The following is a 23,575-nucleotide window of genomic DNA, read 5'->3' as shown; positions in this document are numbered from 1 at the left end:
GGTGTTTTACACGGTACGTAATCAAAGTCGTGACTACCGTTCGTTCGCACGATGGAGCCACCGCACGAGGGATTTCATTCGAGGCTGTTATGGATGGAGCTGGGTATAAGCCCGCGATCAACTATCGCAGGTTAGTTGGGGTCGATACTCGTTCAACGCTTTTACCTTTGCCTAGATGTGCCAACGGATATCTAATGCTTAAATGGGAAAAGCTTACTTAAATATCTCTCCCTTGATAATAATCAACGAGCGAAGAGAAAAAAACACGAAGGGACAGATTTTTTTAAAAGTTGGTACTAATTTTCCCAACTAGTTTCCCTATCTTCATAGTGCGAAGCTAGGGAATTTAACTAGCCCTTGGAATTAATCCTATTGGAGGAAATAAATGTTATTTTTCTTCTTTTTTTTTTTTTATCTAAATAACAACAATACAATAATCTGTTAATTTTTGTCACTGAAACTTTATTCCGCATTTCTGTATTAAAATCGTTCGGCGAGTGCAAAGGGTTAATACCGCCTATATCTCGATATTAATAGCGCAATAACATCTACGAGAGTTGTTTTACGAACGTCTGGACGATTGACAGTTGTATTCATCATAGTCAATATCGCGGGGAATCGCTTTGCGAACTCGTGTTAATCTCGTCGAGTCGATCGTGATGCTCGTGCCATCGAGTTTGCGATCACGCTCGTTGCAATCGGTCTTGCCAGTGACATTTATCGATTTGTATCTTGGACTTGGGCGTTTGATTTGATAAAAAATCATTTAAGAATACATCGATTCGGAGATGACAGTTTCTCATTTCTCCTTCTTCCTAACGAAGAATCGTGCTTTCCACATTCGGATTTCCATTCGAGAGTTTTGCATCCGGAACGATATAACCTCTTTCTCGAGAATGGCTCCTTTTTCTCCATTGATTATAGTACAATTATCGTGATGTTTACCGACACTCCCTCGACTTCGAGGGAAGGAAAGATTTGCCTGTATCTTTATCGTGGGAATAGAAGAATTGGCTGGATACAACTTAAAATCCACTGCGCCTTCTAGCTACGTTTTATTACCTATGTTTCGTGTCGAGTGATTACAATGAAAGCACATTGTGAAAAGAACGATGATTAACACATTCGAGATTAGTGGAAAGTGTTTCATAAAGGTATTGAATTATTGGAAATCTCACGATCAAGTGTTTTCCAAACTCTTCTGTTTTCAGAAAAGTGTTATAAAGTTATTTTCAAATATACGTAAGTAGTTTCTAAGTGTTTCTAAAGAGAGAGTGAATAAGAGAGTGCATAGACACAAATTCCAGGAAGTTATTATAGAAGCATCATTAAAGACAGAATTTTAAAGGAACGTTTTTCGAGTTTTATTATATTTATCGAAAATCTCGAATGTATTAAAGAATCGAGATGAATTTTAATAAGTTGCACTTACGTTGACAATTGTAACTCGAGTTTAACGAAATCTAATTAAACGTACATTTCCTTACATCGATTAATTCGTTATCCCTCGGTGCTTCTGCTTTCTTACATAAAATCGTTTTTTCGGCGAACGAAAAATTTCTCCATCAAATTAAGTTTTTCCATTTCGTCTTTCTGTATTAAAAATACTCTACAATCGAAATTGCCACTGAAACTGTTAATCCCGCGTACAAACGTATATCAATTGTTTGTAACCTATTCGGTCGGGGTAAAAAAAAAAAAAAAAAAAAAAAAAACCGACGATTTTTACAGTTTTTTTATCCGGCAAAGTAGGTTGCGCTAGTTTGCTCGAGTGGAAAAATGGATCTCGATAGAAGGTGATTGCGGGTCGTGTGTGGTGCAATCTCGGTGAAATAAAAATTCCCGAACGCCTGTCCGGCGTGTTCTGTGTTCCCTTCCTCGGCACGAAGTTTAAATGTTAGATTATACAATAGCGTGCCATGTCGGTTCAATCGTGTCGAAACGAACGGTCGAGAGCCTCTCGACCGGCGGCCCTTCTCTCTACTCTAAGACTAGAAACTATTACTGGCGTTTACAGCTTGCGTTTAAAAACGTACCTTGGAAAACTGCGAGAGAATTAGAACGAATTCTACGTTTCTTTTATTCGATGGAAATTTAAATTGCATTGAGCCGACTATAGCTTGTACATAATATATACATATATATATATAAATACACACACATATATATATATATATGTATATACATATATTCTCTCGACAGTTACGTGAGTAAAATTTTCTCGCTTTTCATCACTCTTTCTGTTTCTCCGACTCGATGCCGCGAATTTTATCGTAGTTCTGCAATGTTTCGTACAGAATGATATAATTGTCGCGAAGCTGTACCAAACGGTGCCACAGGTTTGCGTGGATCACGTCGTTCGATTTCGACTCGGTCTCGGCTATCACCTGCGACGAAACGAAGAGAGGGGGGAGGAGTTTCATACGATAAGATTGCAATTAAGGCGGAGAGGGGGGAGGGGGAATCTTGGTTGGTTAAAAAGCAAGGATTTACTTTGTCGGTGGTCCGTCGCGCGCGATTCACTTGAAGGTACTTGAGATGAAAGAACAGCTCGTATGCCCAACAATCGATGGTCTCGGTGTTGCGAGTCGCATTGGTTAGTTCGATGGGGGGCGACGCGGTAGCCAAGGCGATCGCTTGGAGCCATCGTTTCAACTGGAATGGTTGATCGGAAGGTTTTCACACCGCGTTTCTTCATCGGGAAAAGAAAATTAAAATAAAGGAATTTGGGGAATTCATTACGATCGTTGTGTCGGTGATGAGTTTCACTACAGTGGGCCTCATAATATCGATCAGCTTCCCGATCACCGTCGTGTCTTTCTTCAACGTGGTCACGTAAGTGGAAAGGGAACTGCTCCAGTTCGACGAAGGCCCGCATTGTGCGTTCTTCAATTCTCTCCTTCCAAAGAGATATATGGGTTATCTTTCTTTCTTTTTTTTTTTTTTTTTTATTCGTTATATCACCCACCTTTGGAAAAACGTCGGGATTATGTTGTCCACGATGTACTGGGACGGGGCTATGACGATCTTTTTCGTGCACGTGGCCAGGGTGCTGAATAAAAATGCCAACAGTTGTCCAAGCGGTCCTGGCCTTCGACGCACGTTGCAACCAGTTATCCCTCGGGATCGATAGTATTTCCTTTTGCAAATACCGTGTCGGGATCGACTGCGATCACACATCGACAGAGAATAGTAACTCGAAACTATATAGGAACCAGTGATAGTGAAAGGAGGATTCCTGATTATTAACGGAAACGTGAATTTTAACATTGATAATTACCGCCATAGTCCGAAACACTGTTTAGATCGCAATTTTTCGAGGTGGATATGGTCGATTGACACTTGACTTTACCCTCGATGGGGATGGTGTCGTCGTATTTGTTACTCTTCACGGATTCCGGCATATACTCGTTCACGAAGCTGTTCAATTCGACGATTTTGTTCGGGAATGTATCCAGACAATTAAAAGCCTACGCGGGTAACAACATGTGTGCACGGTGAAATGGTGTGTGTGCGGAGGAGGTGTTGTTGGTGAAGGTTATGGATGGAATGGAAAAATGACGTTTCGTACTTCTTGATGGAGACGCTCGAGACACGAGACCTCGCCACTTGTCTCCGTTGCCATTTTGTTTCGCAAATTAATTGATTAACACGTGTGATCGGATATTTAACGTAAATTTAGATTAACACTCATCTTGGCATACCAAGGGGGGCTGAAAACCAGCGTTTAAAATTCTCGAGTAACCTGCAGAGAATTCGGAAAAATTTCGACAACGAACGATCGCGATATATCCATCATGATCACGTACGCGAACGTATCACCGAACACGAACCGGAACGAACTTGTTGACTTTAATACAACTCGTTCTAATCTCTTCGAGCGACAATTTCGATCGATAAAAATTCTCAAAATGGCGCACCATGTTTCAAACCCGCCAATATATCGCGAATAACTGTGTATCTTATTATAATTGCATCTCGTTCCTTTTGTCAAATTTTATCGCAAACTTTTATAAAAGTATAATTTTTAAACCGAATGCGAAATGATATCGATGGAAGGTAATTTGATGATAAGAAGAAAAACGAAGAAAATTAATTTATCGACAATTCATCTCCTCACTTTCCATTTAATAAAATACATAAACGTGCCGATGCAAGTAAAAGCCTCGTGCAATTGTATCATTATTATTATTATTATTATATACGAACGCAACTCGAACTTTCTTCTGCGAAACAAGAGGCTCGAAAGATAAATAGTGATCCGCCGTTCAGTATATATATATATATATATATATATATATATATATATATATATATATATATATATATATAGGATGCATTCAAAAGCGAGACGGTTAATGAGAATGCAATGGGCGTCTTAACTGCGGCTAGGATCGGCGAGTTGGAAACGGATGTGCTCCCAGATTTTTCCTAATTAAGATGTAGCCAGTGCAACTCCATTACGTAAAGCAACCATCTTGATTTACCGTTCGGCTCGACGGCGATCCGGCCGCACACAACACAAACCTTTATGGTCGCGGGAGAATTGGAGGGAGGGGACGCTCGAAACGGGGAGACGAAACGAAACGAGGGCCGCGGTCCCCCCTCCATCTACCTTCCTGCCCCCTCTCCCCTCCTCCCTTCCTTCCTTCCTTCCTTCCTTCCTTCCTTCCTTTTCTCCCCTCCCCTCAACTCTTTTCTCTCCTCTTCTTTCCTTTCCTTTCCTTTCCTTTTCTTTTCTTTTATTACATTCGTGTGTTCGCGGAGTTTTGCGGAGGTGCCGAGGTGAGATCTCCTCAAAGATCTCTACCTACGATGCACGACTACGCTATTACTCGGCGGAGCTGGCAAGGGTTTTGCCTTGGAATGCGATGCAAATTTTATACGGATCGGTATAACCTCCCTCCCCTTCCCCCAATCCCTCGAAATACCACCGCGAATCTGTTAGAGTCGAGGCTTGGCAAAATCCGAGTTGAACGACGAAGGATTTTCGTTTAAAATACACACTATATATATTTAGGGAGAAGGAGATAGAATAGGCGATAGGATATCTCCATGGTTGGAAAATGGAACGACAATGGAACGTGTGATCGAAAATTCTTGGGAAACGGGATTCGTTTCGAGTTATCGGTTAGATTTATAAGTGAAAAGATTCTGGCTATCTGGAGCGTAAAGACTGATATGGATGTCGGCGGCTGACAGCGCGACCAAAGACAGCCACGAGAAAAGGAAGGAGAGGAAAAAAGAGGAGGGAAAAAGGAGGAGGAGAAGAAGAAAAAGAAGGGGAAGGGGGAGAAGAAGGAGAAGAAGAAGAAGTCAGAAGGTATCACGGCCGAAGACATTTCTATGCGCGCCCACTGTCAGCGAAGATAACTTACGACTTGGCGGAATGGTAATGACCGTGGCAGACATTCCGTCCTGTTGCAGATTTAATAGACTCGTCCTGATAGGGGGCTACGAAACATGTCATCGCTCGTGACCAACTTGTGTGTGCCCGGTCAATGATTTACCGATGGATACACGTCTTGTCAACACCGCGATTTCCAATTCTTCTTCTTCTTCTTCTTCTTCTTCTTCTTCTTCTTCCTCCTCTTTTCCTTTTCTCTTTTTCAAAGATCCCGCGCGAAACATTTATATATTCATTTTATTCCACGCGTAAACTTTTCGAGCCACTGCTCGAATCGTTTGTATTTTTACACTTGGCGCGTGTAATTATCGCTCGCTACTTATCCGACTGTGTATCCACAGTATGTGTTGAGCCAAAGTATGGTTAAACACAGACACCGTGACCCTTTTTTTCTCGGATCCACCTTCGATAAAAACTTGCTTTTGTTTTCACGCAACTCTTTCATTATCTTAAATAATTATGATTAAATATGAAAGGAGAGGATAATTTTCATATTCTCGATATTTCGTTCTGGATAAAAAGAAGGAAAAGAATAATCAAAAATATCGGAATAATTCGGAATTAAATAATTCTCGTTCCTTTCTCTCACAGTGTGATAATTATCAATTGTGAAAAATTGTCGTCGGGGAGATGGTGGAACGCGTAACAGGCAAGCTACTTTGTACAGCAACGAGGTCGACACGGACCGGTATATAAACCTCAATAAAGATAAACTTAGCCCGGCCGTTGGGCTATATTTAAGCATGCGCCTCTTTGTTCGAAAGATTGTCGCGCTTACTTAATCGGATTGTTCGAAACCGTTACAAAGAAAATAAAGCAGCGCGTAAATTATGAAACGAGTGTGAATAGATTTCGTAATAGGAGAAACTTCTCTTTAACTTGCTTTCTAATGGATTCTAGCCAGCAGCAGCAGCAGCAGCTAGAACTCTCGTGTTCAAAAGGGATTTTTTTTTTTTAACTTCTTTTGTTTTCCGCTTATTCCTGGTTATGTACGTGTCGCCCTCTTTTAACTCCCTGTTCGCTCGAATCGCGTGGCCCGCGAGGGGAAAAGAGGAAGGAAGGGTATCGTACGAAAGGGATAAAACGATTTATCGTTGTCGTGATCGCGTTAATTGAGTTGGCACTCGATGAAGAACACGTTGTGTCGACGTGTCGGGTCAACGATGAAAGATAACCTACGAACTTTTAGCACACTGGAAACGTTTGACGTTTTTCCATGGAATGCGACGTGCATTTCGTTTCTCGTGGAATAACGCGTGCGACTCGATAAAGATTGAAATCTTTGAAAATGTACAGGGAAAAGAAGAGAGAAATTCCCATCTCCGTCGTCTATATTTGTTCAAATAATAATAGTTGATCAAACTTGTACAATATAATCATTCGTCATTCGTTTGAAATAGAATTTGGATTTTTTAAATTCGAAACTAAAGAAAGAGGATTATATAAATAATTTCATGAAGGATCAGTTTCCTTCCTCCCAGAAATATATAAATTCCCTTCATCTTCCTTTTTTACCGACGCTACGTTGCGTCCTTAATTTAACGAAAAATTAATTTCTTAATACCCTCGATCATGTACCGACCGTAGATAACCAAGTAACAGAGAATTCGTTTCCCTCAACCATCTGTCAACGCGCCTCCCCTTACAACGCAACGAACGTTCATCTTAGATCATCGTTCCTCGATATTCCTCATCGTGCAATTATCCTTTCTTCTTTCCCCCCTCCCCCTTTTCCTTCAATATATCCACATTCCACGCGGGAAAGATTTATCGGTCACGTCGAATCTCTAAATAGGAAAAGCTCTCTCGCCTTTTCTCGCCGTATCTATCTTCTGGCCGCTATCGAATCGAATCCGCATGACTTATTATTATATATAAGCGAGCGAACGATATACAACATCGGGAGGATGGGAAGGCGAGATGATCGCTTTGTCACGAGTCTGGCTCGCGTTAAACACTTTCCACTTCGCACGTGTGGCGAATCTCTCCTTTCCCCACCTATCTGAAATGGCATCTGAATTTTTCCAGCACACACACACACCACGGAGCGTGTCCTGCGAGCCGCGTTATCGCGCGTTCACGCCACGTTAGAGGCTCCGGCTTCCAGAGGCTGTTGCAGTGTCTTGCACGCTAATTACAACGTATCCGCGGCCGAGATTGAATGCGGGCGATATTTCATATAGGACAGACCCCCTCCCCTCCCCTCTCCCTCCCTCCCTCTCTCCCTCTCTCTTCTGCCGCTCGCGCTTGCGCAACAACGTCTAATAATGATTGCGAAAGCGATACGTAAGCGAGGCTCCCGCAAGGGGGCCGATCGAGGCCGAAGAAAGTAAGTGCACGCGGTTGGACGTTGCGCGAGCAGAAAAACGAAGAGGTATCGCGGATGCGATCACCGAAACGGGATGATTAGCCCGTCGGATGATACGAGAAACAAACGCGAGACGTGAAAAAGATCTATTCGGTGAGATTCGAAGGAAAAGAAATGTCTTCGAGATTGGCGGAACGAAAAGAATTAATATTTATGGGTATTATATATATACTGTGTTTTTATATGGCGTAGATTTTTAAAAATCTTCGAGTTGATTAATTTGAATCGGACAAATTTAAATTGGAAATCCGTTTTAAGATCGCGTCTTTTCTATAATTATTGCATTTAAATTCGAGTTGCACAAGTCATAATTAAGGAATCATGGGGAGCAGGCTGCGATTGGCTTACACGAGAAAATGTCACGTTGCACGAGATGAGAATAAAGGCAGATCTAATCTAATACTCGACAATTTCCTTTCGTTTTGTACAAAATTTTCTTAGCAACCCTCGCGAGATGAAACCCAGAAAATCGATCAATTACTATTCGATATATAATTGCATTTCGTGATACAATTATAAATTACATAAGAAATAAAGAAATAATTACGATAAAACTCATTGACTAATTAAACCCAGTTTTCAATGTCTCCTTAAATACTCTTGAAACCACTAGAACGATAAAATCAAGATTACACATTTATCTTATACTTAACAAAACGAGCCTTTATTATTGATTGCAATCTTTGGATGAAGATTTTTCTCGATATCCTTTTTTTTTTACCTACACAGTCCTTTATTATGCACATACAGTCGAAGCTCCAGTTTTCTCCCAACTTATCGCACGGCAACCATCTAAATGTTGTTGTCACGTAAGAGCCATTAGGTAGATCCACTTACGCGACGGATGCGCCAACTCCGTTCGATGCATTGTGGCGCAGGATAACCCTGCACCGAACCCTGATTAACCCCCCCCCCTCGAAACGTTCTTATTATCAGGGAACGAAAAGGAGGAGGAGGAGGCTTTTGCCCGAGCTATAATCGTGACTCGTGCTCGGTTTCTTCGACTTTTATCATTCGATATCTCGAAACCTTGCCCGTGCCTTGATTTATCATTACGATCGTTACGATATCAACGGACACGGGATAACTTGCCAACGTCGGCAAGTTAGTTCCTTTTCGGTCCAAGATAACTCCTCCTCGGAGTTATATTTCTCGTTTATCTATTTTTCCGAGGAAATTAATGGTAACTCGCGAAATATTCTTCCGCGTTCCATACACAGTTAGAGATCTAATAATAATTTAATAAAAAAAAATAGCAATTTATTCAATTCTAATTTCTGTAACTCGATTCTTAATCGTTCGAAAGAGAGAACTTTCGCTCTCGACATCTCATCAATGAGAGTTTATCCTCTCAAATATATATATATATATTCTTATCTCACGATTCAAAGTGGAAGCGAGTGGTTTTGGCGCGAAAAAAGAAGGAAGGAGGTATCCGTGGAAAACGGTCGCCCAGAAGCAGGAACATCGTGTACCTGCCATTAGGATTATTGCGAGCCGTGACACAGGCATTTAGATTTAGCTGGAATGCGGCTCCGTGGCTGCAATAACAGGTAGACGTAGTAGAAGGTAGTAGTAACCGGTAGGAATCTCGCTTAAGGGGGTCGGTGTCTTTCCAGCTACTCCTTTTGCTCCTCTTTCCACCTCTACCCCCGCCACGTGAATCTCAACGCCCGATTCACTTTCTTCTCTCTCTCTGGCAACAATTACGAGCACGACTTCTTTATTCCTCCACCGTTCGATCGAGAACTTGGATAATCCCGGCCTCGAGATATATCATTAGAAATGATACGCTTTTTAAACGGTTATTTCGCACCGAATAAAAATCTCCAACGGATAAATTGGCCGGTAAACGATAAACACACGCGATATTCGAATGATGAATGTGCATAACGCGCGGGCCGCTAATTATGCAGATTGCCGCCTTAACGTAATGCTCGTTAATTAACCGCAATGCCCATTTTACGCGTTATAGGTGGGACGGAAGGACGGCCGGGCACGGCGCCATATTGCCACACCGAGAGCTGCCCACGTTTTCAACTGCGAACAACGCTCTTGCAACGAAATTGCCAGCCGTTTTTTCCACGATTTATTTGCGAGACTTTTGCTGGACAAAATCTGCACAATTCATCGTTTCTCTCTCTAATTAAAATTATTTATAGAAGAGAATCTGAAAATATTTATAGTTAGTTGGATTTTTAAAGGTGGAAAAATTTATTGAGATACTTTTGATCCAATTTACAATTTCGAGGATTTGGAGGGATGATTTATTAATTTTTAGGAAATTGTTGTATATAAGCAAGCGTGCTTTGGGAATATTCGAATCGAGGCTGATAAAAATAAAAAAAGAAAGGAACCTTGGATGACGTTTATCGTCGATGCATACACTAAATACGTGCAGATATATTATACGACAGGAATTTGCGCTACCGCAGCAGTCGTCATCATCGTTTCCTAACATCGGTAATTTATACTCTATTGTAGAGACGTCAGAAGGCTGACATCTTCATCCGCAAGGGGTGCCTTCGATAATCGCGGCACCCACGCCTTACTTTTACGCTTGCTTTTGCCATTTCGTAATGGCCAACGTGAATCAACGCTCAATCAAAATCAGCTCCGTGAATTTTCGAAAAATCGATCGATTATTGGATTGTATTTTTCGCTCTCAAAATTTCTTTCAAAGAAAAGGAAAAAATAAATTATTCGATCGTAATAATAATGGAATTGCATTAGTCGAAAGACTGTCTAAATCAGGGAATTAAGAGAATTCTGTCAAGGAAACGATTCCAGATTTACTTACGTTCCATTAAACCGCCCTTACATACACGTGTTCGTTTCAAATGTTCGATTAATATGTACGTGATTGTAAAAGCAAATGGACAAATATCTCGCATACCAGCGGATTCGTAGCATTACTTATGGCGCGGCTCGCCTTTGTCTCTCCTCTCTTCTTCCAAGAAAGCCAGTTCGTGTTATGCCAGGCATGGTTCGGGGCGTGCCATCCACTCCACAAAAGGATTTAAAGAGCGAGTTTGTCGAACCTCGATAACCCCCTTTTTTCTCCGATCATTCGAAAGATAATAATTCTTTCGAGATTAATCAATCGTCGTCGATTCGAATCAATCAACAATTTTGAACGACAAATAAATTTCCAAATCTCCATTCTTAATTATATCTCGTTATTGATCCAAAGAAGGTTTACATCGAACACGAGGGAAAAAAAATAAAAAGAAGAGAAGACGAAGCATTTGCCTTTCCGACGACGCGGAGTCACGTGCCGAGATAAGTGCTCCTCAATTTGGAGACAATCGAATTCCTCCTCTGCATACAATTCTCGAGGTAACGGTGAGACACAACACGTGACATCACGTATCCTGGCTTGACCGAGGTAGCTTGTTAAACAGGTGACCATTTATTTTCCTCTCTCATTTTCTTCCCATTGTCGTTCTCTCGTACGAAGGTGGAAAAAAAAAGAAAGAAAGAAAGAACTCCTTTTTCCAGCTTCTCTTCGAAGCGATAAATCTCGCGACTTTTCTTTTTCCAACGTTCTAACGTTACGTGGAAGGGTTATACCCTTCCTCGACCCTTCTATAACTCAGGTCAGAAGAGCCAGTAACCAGCCTGGCCACCACCACCACCATCACCACCGTTTTAAAATCTTCAGGGTGATGTTCGCGAAAGGTGTAACCCACCCTCGTGAGGGACGTCGATTTGCAAGCATAACGCGTGCGGCAAAGCCTCGTGCAGGGTTTTAATTACTTTAGACAAATTCGAAACCGGAGACTTTGGCGACGCTGGTGGCCCTCTCGTGTTACCTTGCCTCGAAGACTCGTGCTTGTTAGGCCCTTGCCACGCGGTGGTATGCACCGCGTTGTCGGTGGTATACGCCGCTGTCGAGACGTTGACTGGTTTATTTGGTGGTATCTTAAGTCTTTGCCCGCTGGCAAAAATTGAAAATCGAGGATGCGCTTCTACACGCGTGGATCGTGTTTCCCAGTGTCTAGAATCGGTCTTCGATCGACGCTTGTTCTCTTATTTTTCGAGATAATTTTTAAAACAAATTCGCGAATAATTTCTATCTCTTTATGGATCGAGTCACGGTGAGTGAAGATAGCGTTGTACGAAGTAGAACGAGACGCGATATCTGGAAAGATTGCAACAAGCCAATCAGGATTTAGGAGTGTAACGTAAGATTCGATGGACAGGTGGCGTAAGAGTAGAGTGAGGTTACGTCGTACGATTATTTTTCACGCGTGAAAACAAGCTCTAAAAATATATTCAGGTTCACGTTCAAGAGTGAGCGATTTTGCTCGTGCGCACGTGCGTTTTTCTTCTTTCTTTTTTCTTTCCTTTTTGCGAGAAATCTCGAATGCCTTAAAAATTGTCGACGTGACATAAGTTTAAAGTTTGTGTCGCATTCCCTTCGGGCAGAAATCACTCGTTCACTTTCAAATATGCAAATCGGTGTTCACGTTATGCGTCACTGCACAGAGGAATTTCGAGTGGAAAGTTTACCAATGAAATATGTTACCTTTACCGTAATGATATAATTAGTCGTATAAATACCTCGACAGGTACACGTGTGATTTTGTATAATCTTCAAGATAATATCTTCAATCGACTAACCTAACCTAAAATTCCAAAGAATCATCCTTCTGGATGAGAAGATAAAAGAAAGAAATCATTTTCAAAGTGCTATGGAAGAAAATTCTCGGTGTGTACAGTGGTGCTGCTTAGTGGTAGACGCATAAAGTAGCGAGCAACAGGATCCTTGCTTGTTTTACGACTTCTATTTGTAGGTATTGCCCAAGCGCTTTATACATCCAACGTGTCTTATGGTGCACTGCCACTGTCGAGGCAGGTTAATGTTCTATCGTTACTTATTGGTTGTTGCTGCTGTTGTGCTGCGGTTTCGTTCCTTTGATTCTGTCTATGGTCCCCAGATTCACCGTGTAAATAGAGAGGAATGCAAGATATTCGTCTTAAATACCGGCTCGAGATTTCTGGATAGAAATGTTGATAGCGAATTCTTTCATCGTTCCTTGCTGGATGCAACCAATAGTAGAGTAAGTACATTTTGCAATTACAATGAGTTAAAATGTGAAAAGCCGAAATAATAAGACACTAAAATATGAAAGAAGAAATAATTAAATTTTACTAGATATAGTTAACTTTTTTTTCTTCTTTGATAAATAGAATTTAAAAATATATAATAATTTTCCAAGAGTCCATTGTTTCAAAAGTTATTAGAGGATAGAAAAAAGAAAGTTTTAAATTTTTCCTGATTTGCACGAATTTTTCCTTCATATTTCGTACGATCAAATGTTCGACTTTATTTATAATTAAAATATCAAATATATACTCGAGTTTTTCATCACACATCTTCGTTCGAGATTGGAATTTCACACGATTGATCCGTGATACGAGGAATACTCGTTCCATACAAGGACGAGTCAAGGCAATGCATCTCTGCCACGGCTCGATCTTGTAATTTACTACTAGACTTTTACCGACTATCATACCAAAGTCTTTTGATAACAGTGAACTGTCGCTCTTCGTTAACGCACCAACTACTTAACCACTTGCATCCTGAAAGGCAGATCAATGGTGCCGATTTGACGCGATACATCGCCAAGCCTTCGTCAATGAATCATTCTTTTCGCGCCTTCGAGATAGCTTTTACCAACTCGTCCAACTTCTTTTCTCTCTCTCTCTCTCTTCTATTTATCGCTTCCTCTCGCGATCGAGAAATTGATCGATATATATTTATAATATACGACGCACAACTTGGAAAATAAAATTTGCAAATTCCATTTCTGTCTCTTTGATTTTTTTTTTTTTTTTCTTTAAGGAACTAGTTCTTTGAGGAAAGGGTTGAAGAGAGAAGAGTCGAACTCTGCTTTGTCATTGGCCACATTTATGCGTTAGATTATCTATCGTTGGATCTATCGATGACCTTGCGGTGTGGCTGGCATGTAACGCGAGATCCGTGTCCCATATGCGGGTGTAACATATTTTATTTGACACGGCTTATAGTCGAAAGGATATGTATATCACCTGTCGAAGATCTCGTTGTTTCTATTAGTAGCCTAGTATTTCGATATCCAAGTTAGCATCCAAGCGTTAAATGCGTGATCAATACAATATGCATTTCAATGAATCTTTTGAGGAATAGTTTCTTATAAATCGTTCTCCCTCATGGGGAATTTTAAATCATTAAGCTATGAATCTGAATCACATTTCTTCTATCTTACCATGATAAATTTATTTATTATTTTTTCACCATGATTGTAATGGAAATAACCAGTCTTTAACACTATGGTTAAATAAATCAAATTGAATTACATATTTCTTGTTTTCACAATTATGAGAAACGGCAGATAGAAATTCTATATATTTATTTTCTTAATCCTATTTATTTTTATTTACGTATATATTATAAGTTGGCAATTTTAAAATTAAAAATATACAGGGTTAATATTTTCAAAGGATAATTTTTTTTTCAGGATTTTCTAAATAATAGAGGTCAAACATTGGATATATAAAAGTAACAGTTAAGGTTTATTTATTATAAAGATTTATTAAGATAAACCGCCTTTTGCTTTTGTCTAATATTCAAATTTCAATTGCTTATACCTTAATAAATAAGCCTTAACGACCTTTTTTACGCACCTCTTACGTTTGTTTGACCTCTGGAATCGATCTTTCAAAGGAGTCCCTGCATTAAGAGCCTGCATATGCCCGACGCACAAATGGCAGAATCTCAGCCGCTTGAACGTTAATAACGGTTTTGCGAGAAACATCGCACCAGTGGAAGAAGATAAAGAAAAATGAACCGTCATTCTGTAAACGCGTTACATAGCAACGAGATTTCTTGAACCGTTTCCAATAATAATAAACTGCAGGAAGAACTGGGTGTGCACCAAGTAAACGCTTTTATAGTATCCTGACGGTAAATGTGGGCAGCCTTTGTCCGAATAACTGTACTTTTATTCCTTCTTCCCCTCCCCCTTTTCTTGTATTTTACGATAAATATTATTCTTATCCTTTTTCCACACTCGAAATATAAAAATATCATATGCTGCGTATATATTAATTATATATACAATCAATCGGATATAGGGATATATTCTAAATATTCGTCAAAATTCACCAAAGAGAAAATTCGCTAAACTCGTGAAACGAAGTTTATATGCATTTACAATTTTTTTATCTGTACAAATAAATAGTGACAAAAATCTCTCTCTCTCTCTTTCTTTTCCTTTTTTCAATTTTAGAAACAATTTCATTCGAGGATACTTTTCACAATGAGACAAAGGGGACAATACGCTATCTCTTTTACCACTAAAATGATAAATGGTTCGATTTTTCTGTGACGAATTTCCCCATTACCTGCCACGTTGGACAAAAGCACGTCACGTGACACGATATAGTGCCTGGCTGAAGCTTGGTCACGTGACACATCTTTGTCCAATGCGCCACTAGTAATGAAGATAAGTGTGACATGACTCCTAGGGAAATTTCTTCTCGCAGAGAAATTGAGCCATTTTTAACGAAGAAACCGCGCCATTCTTCCTTCTATTCCACAAACCTAGAAATCGAATATGATGTAAAAATATTAAAAAAAATTAAACATTTTATAATTAAAAACCTGTACACAAAAAAAATGAATAAAAATTATTGAAACTTTGATCTCGTCTCTTTAAAATGATTCTCCTTTTTACAAAAATCTTCTAAAAATCAATTAAACAGATTAAATTTTTCTAAATAGATATAAACAGATGCTTCCTGAACGAGTTAACTGCAGGAACTGCAGATCGATTCTTCGTTTATCGATTAATTTTTCGATCGCCTGGACGAGCGATCCATATTTATACCGTTTTGGACCGTATTTCTCATTGAATTCTGCATGAACTCGATTGGAAAAGAATATGACAATCAAGCGTATCCAGGACACCTCGATATACGGCTAGAGGTAATGCGATATTCAGTCTCTTATTAAACTGACCACACGTTTGCATCGTTTCAAGATCCAGTGGTTGTCGATCCCGACTTTTCTTCCCTGCCAAGCCACAAATCACCGGGTTACGATGAGTACAAGTCGAGCACAGTTACGTTATATTCATCATGCTTATATTCACCTCTTTCAAACGCCCACTTTAACGCTCCTCCGTTTCTGGAAAAAAAAGAAGAAGAGAAAGAAGAAGGAAAAGGAAAAATTCCAATCGATCGATCTTCTTCTCGATTAATCGATTTCCATTCGATTGCAATCGATTCGAACTTTTAACACTCGACACACTTTACTTCTTTGCGAAGCACGAGTCAATTGATTGTCCATGGTAACACGTCACATTATTCCCGAGAGTATAAATCAATTTGGTTAGGAGGTGTTTCTTGTTGGACATTATCCGGTGTGTGTATCGCGTCTCGAATATTTTTTTTACCATTCCTTTTGCCACACTGTTTATCCATCCGTTACACAGATTCGAGTTTCTCCTTCTTGTTGGTCACGATCCAAGAGATCACCAGAGGATCATCAGAGTAAGCTTGATTTTTTTTCTTAAATATAATAATCCTCTTGTTTTGTAATTTAAATTGTTTAAAAAAATATATATATATCTTGTTTCTAAAGGATTATTCAAGATTACCAAGAAATGTTCGTTTTATCGAATTCAATATCTTATCTAACGGTCATCAAGCATGACAAGTAAGATTATTCGTGCACGTACGCCTTTTACAATTTTTACAATTGTACAACTTTTTAATTACTAATCTTGTGTAACACCACAAGTCTTTAAAAATAGCCGTGATCGAGCTTCAGTTTGCACGAGTTTTAAAATTCTTTAAAAAGGGGAGGAGAAATCTGATATTAAATTAAACGCCTAGCCTTGACTTTCCATTTCTTTCTTCGTTGCGACGAAATAAAAGAAAAAGATGTCTCCTCCTCCTCCTCTGCGATTCGCTTGGAATCGGGACAACCATCTTTCAATTCCTTTTTCTAATCATTCGTTTCCCACGATACGTCTTGTGGATTACTTATGGCACGAAAACGAACGGGCAAACGATCATTCATTTGCAGGATTAGAAAAATGTGTATATAGATGCGGTCAATGATATTGCCGACAATAAAAGTCGTCTCGGTCTGGGCACGCCCTTAGATACCTGATTCTCAGCCCCAAGGCTTCCAAGAGCAGCACCTACACGTAACACTTTCGTTACGCGCCGTAATTACAGACCGTATCGAAACCTCGAGCCGCTTCGAGATTTATCAGGTCGCGAAGATTCCTATCCGCGAGTATTTTTCTTTCTTTTTTTCCCTCCTCCTCCTCCTCCTCCACCCCTCGAGTATTAACAAATCGCTCTCCAAAGATATCCATCATAGTCTAGCTCTATCCAATATATATCCAAGGATAGATTTATACAGATAATATATCTTTCCAAGTTTCTTCAATAATCGATAAAATGATTTACCGAGAAATAACATCGTTTAACCGATGTCAATATTTAACGTCTGAAAGAAGAAAAACGTTGATTAAATAATAGGCGAGTGGGAAAGGGCAACTCGATTCGACGTGCAATTACCTTTTGGTTGCCACGTTCCCCTCCCCACGTTCGCGCGCAACGCGTGAAAGAAAAAGAGAGAGAGAGGAGAGAGAGAGAGAAAAAGATACTAATCTAGCCCCTATAGGCGCGCTAAAACACCTATGCGCGCCTATTTATAAAAGCGCGATTCATGCGAGCGACACACAACGTAGTTGTGTATATGTCTGATCGATCGGTATCACGACGCCCCCACAGTTTCGAGAGTAGCAGCAGCCGAGCTGCGCAACAAGCCGCAAGTGCACATGCACATTTCTGCCGGCGATGGAGCACGAAGTGGGCCGCGCGAAACAGCCCGTTGCGTGGCGTTCGCGTTCATAGATTTGCGCCCACTTGCGGCCGTGCTGCAAATTCATTTGCTGCTGTTACTCTCGCACACCTACGAGATACGAGTCGACATTCGCGACGAAATTCGTAACGGGGCGAAATTTTTACCCGAAGGTTTTTTTCAAGTCGAGACCGTTGTTTTGTGTTATCAAGAATCTCGAAATTGTCTTGATTTTTATCATTATACTGTTATGTTATTCGCAATCGTTTGGAAAACGAATATTTATTGAACGGTCGTATTCCAATATTAACTTTTTTTATTTCGTATTATTATTGATAAAAAGTCAATTTTGCTCTTTCGAAATTATATATTGCTTGATGTAACACGATATTTGATGAATAGAAAAGTTTTAATTCGAGTTGGAATGATCTTCGGACTTTACGTACATCGTACATAACCTAAAAATTGATAAATGGAATACGCTTCGAAATAATTCAATTTCCAACATTCAAACATATTTCTCGTTGCGAATAATAATAATAATAACAAAAATCAAGATGGTAATTTCAGTTTAGATACTCTGTGTAAGAGGAAAATCATCCGTAACGATAATGAATAAACAGTTTCGTCATGCGTGAGAAAATCTGATCGACACCATGGAACGCAACGTTTATACGTGACAAGCATGTAACGCGTTATTTTACGCAGACAATTTCGGAACGGTTATATTTACGACAAAAGTTCATCGACTTTTGTTTAACGCCTCGACGTGACTGATACGCGCTAAACAAGGGAACAAACAGCTTTCTTCACGTCGATGTCTTGTTAATTAACGTTTATCGTCGTTCCGAGAAGTGGAAGATTCGTACGGGGAACATTTTCAGCACTCTTTTCACAGCATTCCTGCTGACTTATAGCAAATATATCGTAAGCCGCAAAGTACTGTTACAAAATATCGCAACGATAGTAAATTCCTTATATCGAAACGAAAGCATTGAGGGGGGAAGAAAAAAACTCGTGTAGTAACACCATTATCGGTGAATTTATTCGTCGACGAGGTGGAACCGAAGCAGGCGGGGCGGCCAGGGATAATTTTTTAACCGACCGTGCACCGTGGTGCAGTGACAGGAACACAGATAATACACGAGAAATTTTATTCCTTGGTCGTTTGGCCGTATTGTCGTCGCCACGTTTATTTCGAACACTCGATCGAATAAAGAAACGAGAGTCGTGAAAGTCTCTCCGTGGATGAGATCGAATTCGATGTATAGTCGTAAATTCGATTAAAATAAAAAATTCATTTGGGAAAAACTCGACACTCCTGCGACAAATTTTGAAAGGTTATGTTGATAATAAAAAGTTTTCACTCGTAAAGAATAATACTATTTCGAAAAATAATTCTGAAAAATTTCCACCAATCTGTTCATCGAGTAGAGTATCAAGTATCTATTCGATCAATGCCGAATTTTAACTTTGACACATTTCTTTTCACTTTCTTGTACGTACCTGACCCCTAGCGGATGAATACGGAAATAATCGTCGACCAAATCGGGGGGAAAAAAAGAACATTTTTCTTTTCACGTGAGCGTGAGAAATGGTCGTAGGCACCGAGGGTTTGGCTTTCCACGAAGTCGGTATCTAATCATCGTCAAACGAATTAAGTCGATCCTTCCCGGTTTTCTCACGCGATCTTGCCGCTCGCTTTTCTATCCAGGCCCCAGAGTAGATCGGAATGCAGGATGCGCGCGTTGGTAACCACGCTCGCGATAGGTGAGACGACAGTTTTCTATATAAGCGGTACAGGATGGTAGGTTGGATGTTACATAGCCGCGTGTAATCTGGCGAACGTGCAGACGAAGGATCGGTAGAGGATACGTGGATCGAAAGTGGGATCGAGACAGGAATCGAAGCGAGCGAGAAATGTAACGAAGCGAGCGAGCGAGCGAGGCAGTGAGGCGAAAGAGGGACAGAGGTTGACGAAGTGTGTGAGAGAAGGAGAGGGAGAGCGAAAGAGAGAGGCTTGACTCTCGGGCGTCGGCGGCCGGCCTTGCAAGGACGTTCTCCTTTACTTCTTGTTCGTGGCTGGTCGATCGTCTTCGCAGTTGCCGTGTTGCCGTGCAGCCAACCAACCCACCAGCCCAACAAATAAACCACTCGACGAATAACTCGACAGCAAACGAAATCTTGCGTAACGCCCGATCAACGTCCTATAATACACAATAGTTTCTATCTTATTTTTCGATTGAAGAAAAATTTTCTCCCCGACTTTTATTTACATCGACTGGTCGAAATTTCGATGGAAAGACTGGAGGGAGGGGGGGAATCCGAGCGGAGAAGATCTCAAAACGGGGCATGCGCGGTATTCCGGGTTAGTTTCGTTAGTTAACCTCCAGAGGGCTCCTAGAGTAAGTTGGTAATTACAGAGGCAGACTATTATCTAGCTGGTATAGTTAGGACGGAATGAAAAGGAACGCTTATTAGAGGTTAACGAATATTTATGGGACGTTGATGCAACTATCGTGCATCGAGCTCGAGCAAGGAAACGAGCTTGAAATTCCTGTTTCATAAAATCGGTCCCCCATTCTCCGATGCGACGGAATTCGTTTCGATTTGAAATCGAGCTAACCTTGACGTTCTTCGTTTTATCGAATTGAATCACGTTTGATAGACGTCTCGATGAAACGCAATTGTTCATTAACTCTTACGTTGATTGCATGATTATAGTCACGCTTTGAATTAAATTCCTATTAAAAAGTGATTCTCTAGGACGTTAGTCGACCTTTCTAACGATAATAAATGATAAATCCATCGATAAGATATCTCGATTACGTGAATTACTCAGCCTTATCCTTATCGCTATCTTTTTTTTCTATTTCTAGCAAAGATAAATCGTAACCTATGCTATTATATTTTCTTCTGTGACATATACGTTTTAAATTAAATCGAAAAAAAAATAGATTATGCCCACTGATGTTTCGAATTTAATTCACATATATATTTTCTATAGAGTTATTAATAATTTGTCTTTCCTCGTAGATCGATCTTCGAGTCGATAAAAAATAGACGAGTGAAAAAAAAAAAACGCCGATTTCATCCGACTTTCTCCGTATCGTATCTCAAACGAGAGATCCGGCCTATGAAAGCAGCGGATCGAGACGGTCCAGGGCGTAACGGCCTTGCAAGGTTCTTTTCAAGGTCGGCTCTAATGTCCTTCCCCTTTTCCCTCCTCCACGCGCTCGTCACTCTATTTCTTTTTTAACTCTTCTTCGGAGCCTGTCACGGGGCTCTCTCTTTTACCTCGCTCCCCCTCGCCCTCTTTCTCCGTCCCTTTCTCCCTTCCCAACCGCCTTCGAGTTTTCTTCCTCGACCCGCCGCGAGAAAGTATTCATCCTCCCGCTAATAGAAAGAATTTCTCGAACAACAATTTATTATTGAATCGAAATAAAAATCTATCTCTTATTTTTCTCGTGAAAATTGCGCGAGAGAGAGAGAGAGAAAAAATACTCTCGTTTCGTTGACCGCACCACGCGAGATAGATCTTTATCGCCGGTTAGCAAATCGTCAACCAGGATCCCGAGCCGGTCTGTATCTGAAAAGAGGTCGCCGATCTTTTGTAATCGGTCGATCACAATACCTATAAGGCATTGCCCACGCGATCGAGAGTTATGCCAGGGAGAAATGCGCACGGTCTGCGCCCAGCTGCACGTGCCCCGACATGTGTGAAATCGGCTCGCGTGTAAACCTATTTCCATTCCTTCTCCTCACGCACCTGCACATAATATATATATATATATATATATATTATCATTTATCAGGTGTTAATTTAGGACGGTATCGGGGATAAAAATTCTCGAGTCTCGAAATTAAAAAGTTGAATCGATTCGATGATGCGTAATTTATATTTTATATCTTTATCAACTATTCCATTCGCTGTTTATCGACGTACACCTGTACTTTCGAGTGCTATTGTGAAATGTAAAAATTCGCTCGGACTTTAACCGATGACGATACATATTTTTATTATCGAACAGAGATGTTGTTGCAATTATTGCACGATATTGTTTATATATTTAATTACGCGTCGTATTAACAAGTCGTAATCGTGAATAAATAATTTTTTATTGGCCGAGTGCCAAGCAGTCTAGAAACAATGTATTATCGTGCTCGATAATACTTGGAGGATTCTAGATAAACTCCTAATGTATAAATATATTTTTTCCTCTCCTTTCATTCCATTCCCAATTTGTCGAAAAAAAAAGAAGAAGAAGAGAAAAAGTCTCTCGGCGTGGGAAATCGCGGTTGGAAAATAGGAAGTGGAACCCAACAATTAATTAATTAGAAAAGAGTACGGCTTGTCTGCGAGACAAAAGGAACTGCCGCCCTGTCACGAGTGCGGGATATTTGAATATTTATCATCGCGCGGTGTGTCGTCGTCGGAAGGGAAAGGCGGGTTCACAGGTCGGCGATACGGAATTTGCCTATCTTTGCAAGCGAAAGTGATATCGTTCAGAGGTCGTATCACCTTTAGCCATTTCGCGGATCCGTTCGAAAGTCGAATTCGTGACGACGTGACGAACACCCGCTTCCGAGATCCACGATCCTTTACATCCGAATTTCTCCTTTTATATATATATTTATTTATTTATTTCCATTATGATACAATCGTTTTTTCCTCTTCATAAAATAGGATATTAATCTCTCGAGCGAGGAAAGGAAAATTGTCAATAAAAATCATTCGTTCGATAATATTAATTGGATCGAATTGAAAGAGTTGTTATCCTGATTTCTTTTTTAAGAAAACTATTTTCCAATTGGATATTTCAACTGTAATATTTAATAAACTTATCGTTTGCTTGTTTCACTAATACATCCACACTATTATGAAAGAGATATAAAAAGAAATGACGCTCGAAATCCATCTGCCGCTAATCTCGTGTCAATATTTTTATAAAAAAACGTCATGGAATCCACTGGTTTTTAATTCTCTGTGCATCAGATCATCCTTCGAAGATTGATTATCCACGAGATTCCCACGAATAATAACGATCCCCTCTTTGAAGGAGGGTAAATGCACGAATATTACAAATAATATATTCTAAATTCCATCCAACGAATTTAACAATCTCCTCTGCTTTAATTACGCTCCAAGAAAATTATATTCAACATTTTGCGGATAAGAAGATCTCGATAATTCTTTTTTTCTTCAATCAAGCGTGTCTTATTTCTAATCGATGTAACGGTTCCAGAAGGATCCAGGAAGCGCGAGGCGTCCTTGGGAATAACGCTCGTGTTCCGGTATGCAAAGGTATAAGCTTGGCAGATTCCCATGCGACAGGTCATTTGTCACAGTCGTGGCAGAGAAGAACGAAATGAATCGTATAAAGTAGTTCCTCTCTATTTAATATTCTCCCTGTAATCCGCTCGTCATGGGAAGAAAATGAGAGTAGGAAGGAATTTTTAGAAATTAGAAATCTCCACTGCGAAAATATTTCATCCTTTGGGGGGGGGGGGAGAGAAAAGGAATCGAACGAATTTTTGATTTCGTTCGAAGAAAAAATTCTCGTGAGGAACGAATCGTTGGAGGGAATTCTGTTATCAGCGAGGATAGATAAGACGAGGCATGACTTGGAAAGCAGTGTCGTTTCAGAGATAAGCTAATCTACATCTAACCTGCAGCGTTTTTTAATTATTAATGGCAATAATAAATAATCTAAATTCGTTAATCCTCGAATATTTGCGTCGCGCGATGTATTAATTTTCGAACGCGGAATTTCTTTCGTTCGTTTTTATTTTATCTCCTGGAACGAAAGAAAAACTTAGGATTAAACAAATTTAGAAAAATATCCGGATGGAGCGGAGAACACGTTGAGATAGACGTAAGGAACAAAGAACTGGCTGGTCGGGTAGGTTGTTTCTACCAGGAAGAGGAAGA

The 23,575-nt window shown here is 40.1% G+C and overlaps 1 protein-coding gene and 2 long non-coding RNA genes across 8 annotated transcripts; 1 reads left to right on the top strand and 2 right to left on the bottom strand.

The window, feature by feature from the left end:
- Nucleotides 1–1,969: 1,969 nt before the first annotated feature.
- LOC100577146 lies at nt 1,970–9,872 on the bottom strand. Of its 5 annotated transcripts, none has more exons than XM_026444688.1 (6): nt 5,997–9,872; nt 3,281–3,470; nt 2,969–3,203; nt 2,743–2,899; nt 2,494–2,655; nt 1,970–2,387 (listed from the first exon to the last, which is right to left on the bottom strand). In XM_026444688.1, exons 1-6 carry the CDS (start codon nt 6,150–6,152, stop codon nt 2,232–2,234), a joined length of 1,056 nt encoding a protein of 351 aa, XP_026300473.1. In that variant the 5' UTR covers nt 6,153–9,872; the 3' UTR covers nt 1,970–2,231. The 5 variants fall into 5 exon arrangements, with proteins under 5 accessions (XP_026300473.1, XP_026300476.1, XP_026300472.1 ...); XM_026444691.1 differs by lacking the exon at nt 5,997–9,872 and adding an exon at nt 3,572–4,292; XM_026444687.1 differs by having other exon boundaries at nt 2,246–2,655; nt 5,997–9,870.
- Nucleotides 9,873–10,931: 1,059 nt separating this feature from the next.
- LOC100576397 lies at nt 10,932–15,452 on the top strand. Of its 2 annotated transcripts, none has more exons than XR_407601.3 (3): nt 10,932–12,489; nt 12,575–12,841; nt 13,627–14,196. It is a non-coding gene; the product is annotated as an uncharacterized LOC100576397 (long non-coding RNA). The 2 variants fall into 2 exon arrangements; XR_119746.4 differs by lacking the exon at nt 13,627–14,196 and adding an exon at nt 14,282–15,452 and having other exon boundaries at nt 10,934–12,489.
- Nucleotides 15,453–15,721: 269 nt separating this feature from the next.
- Nucleotides 15,722–22,711, bottom strand: LOC113218535. The gene is made up of 3 exons (XR_407603.3): nt 17,358–22,711; nt 15,917–17,286; nt 15,722–15,837 (listed from the first exon to the last, which is right to left on the bottom strand). It is a non-coding gene; the product is annotated as an uncharacterized LOC113218535 (long non-coding RNA).
- Nucleotides 22,712–23,575: the final 864 nt, after the last annotated feature.

The sequence above is a fragment of the Apis mellifera genome, linkage group LG13 (assembly GCF_003254395.2).
Source record: "Apis mellifera strain DH4 linkage group LG13, Amel_HAv3.1, whole genome shotgun sequence".
Taxonomy (NCBI): Eukaryota; Metazoa; Arthropoda; class Insecta; order Hymenoptera; family Apidae; genus Apis; species Apis mellifera.
Note: the sequence above shows the minus strand (reverse complement) of the source record. Positions and strands in the feature narration are given on the sequence as shown.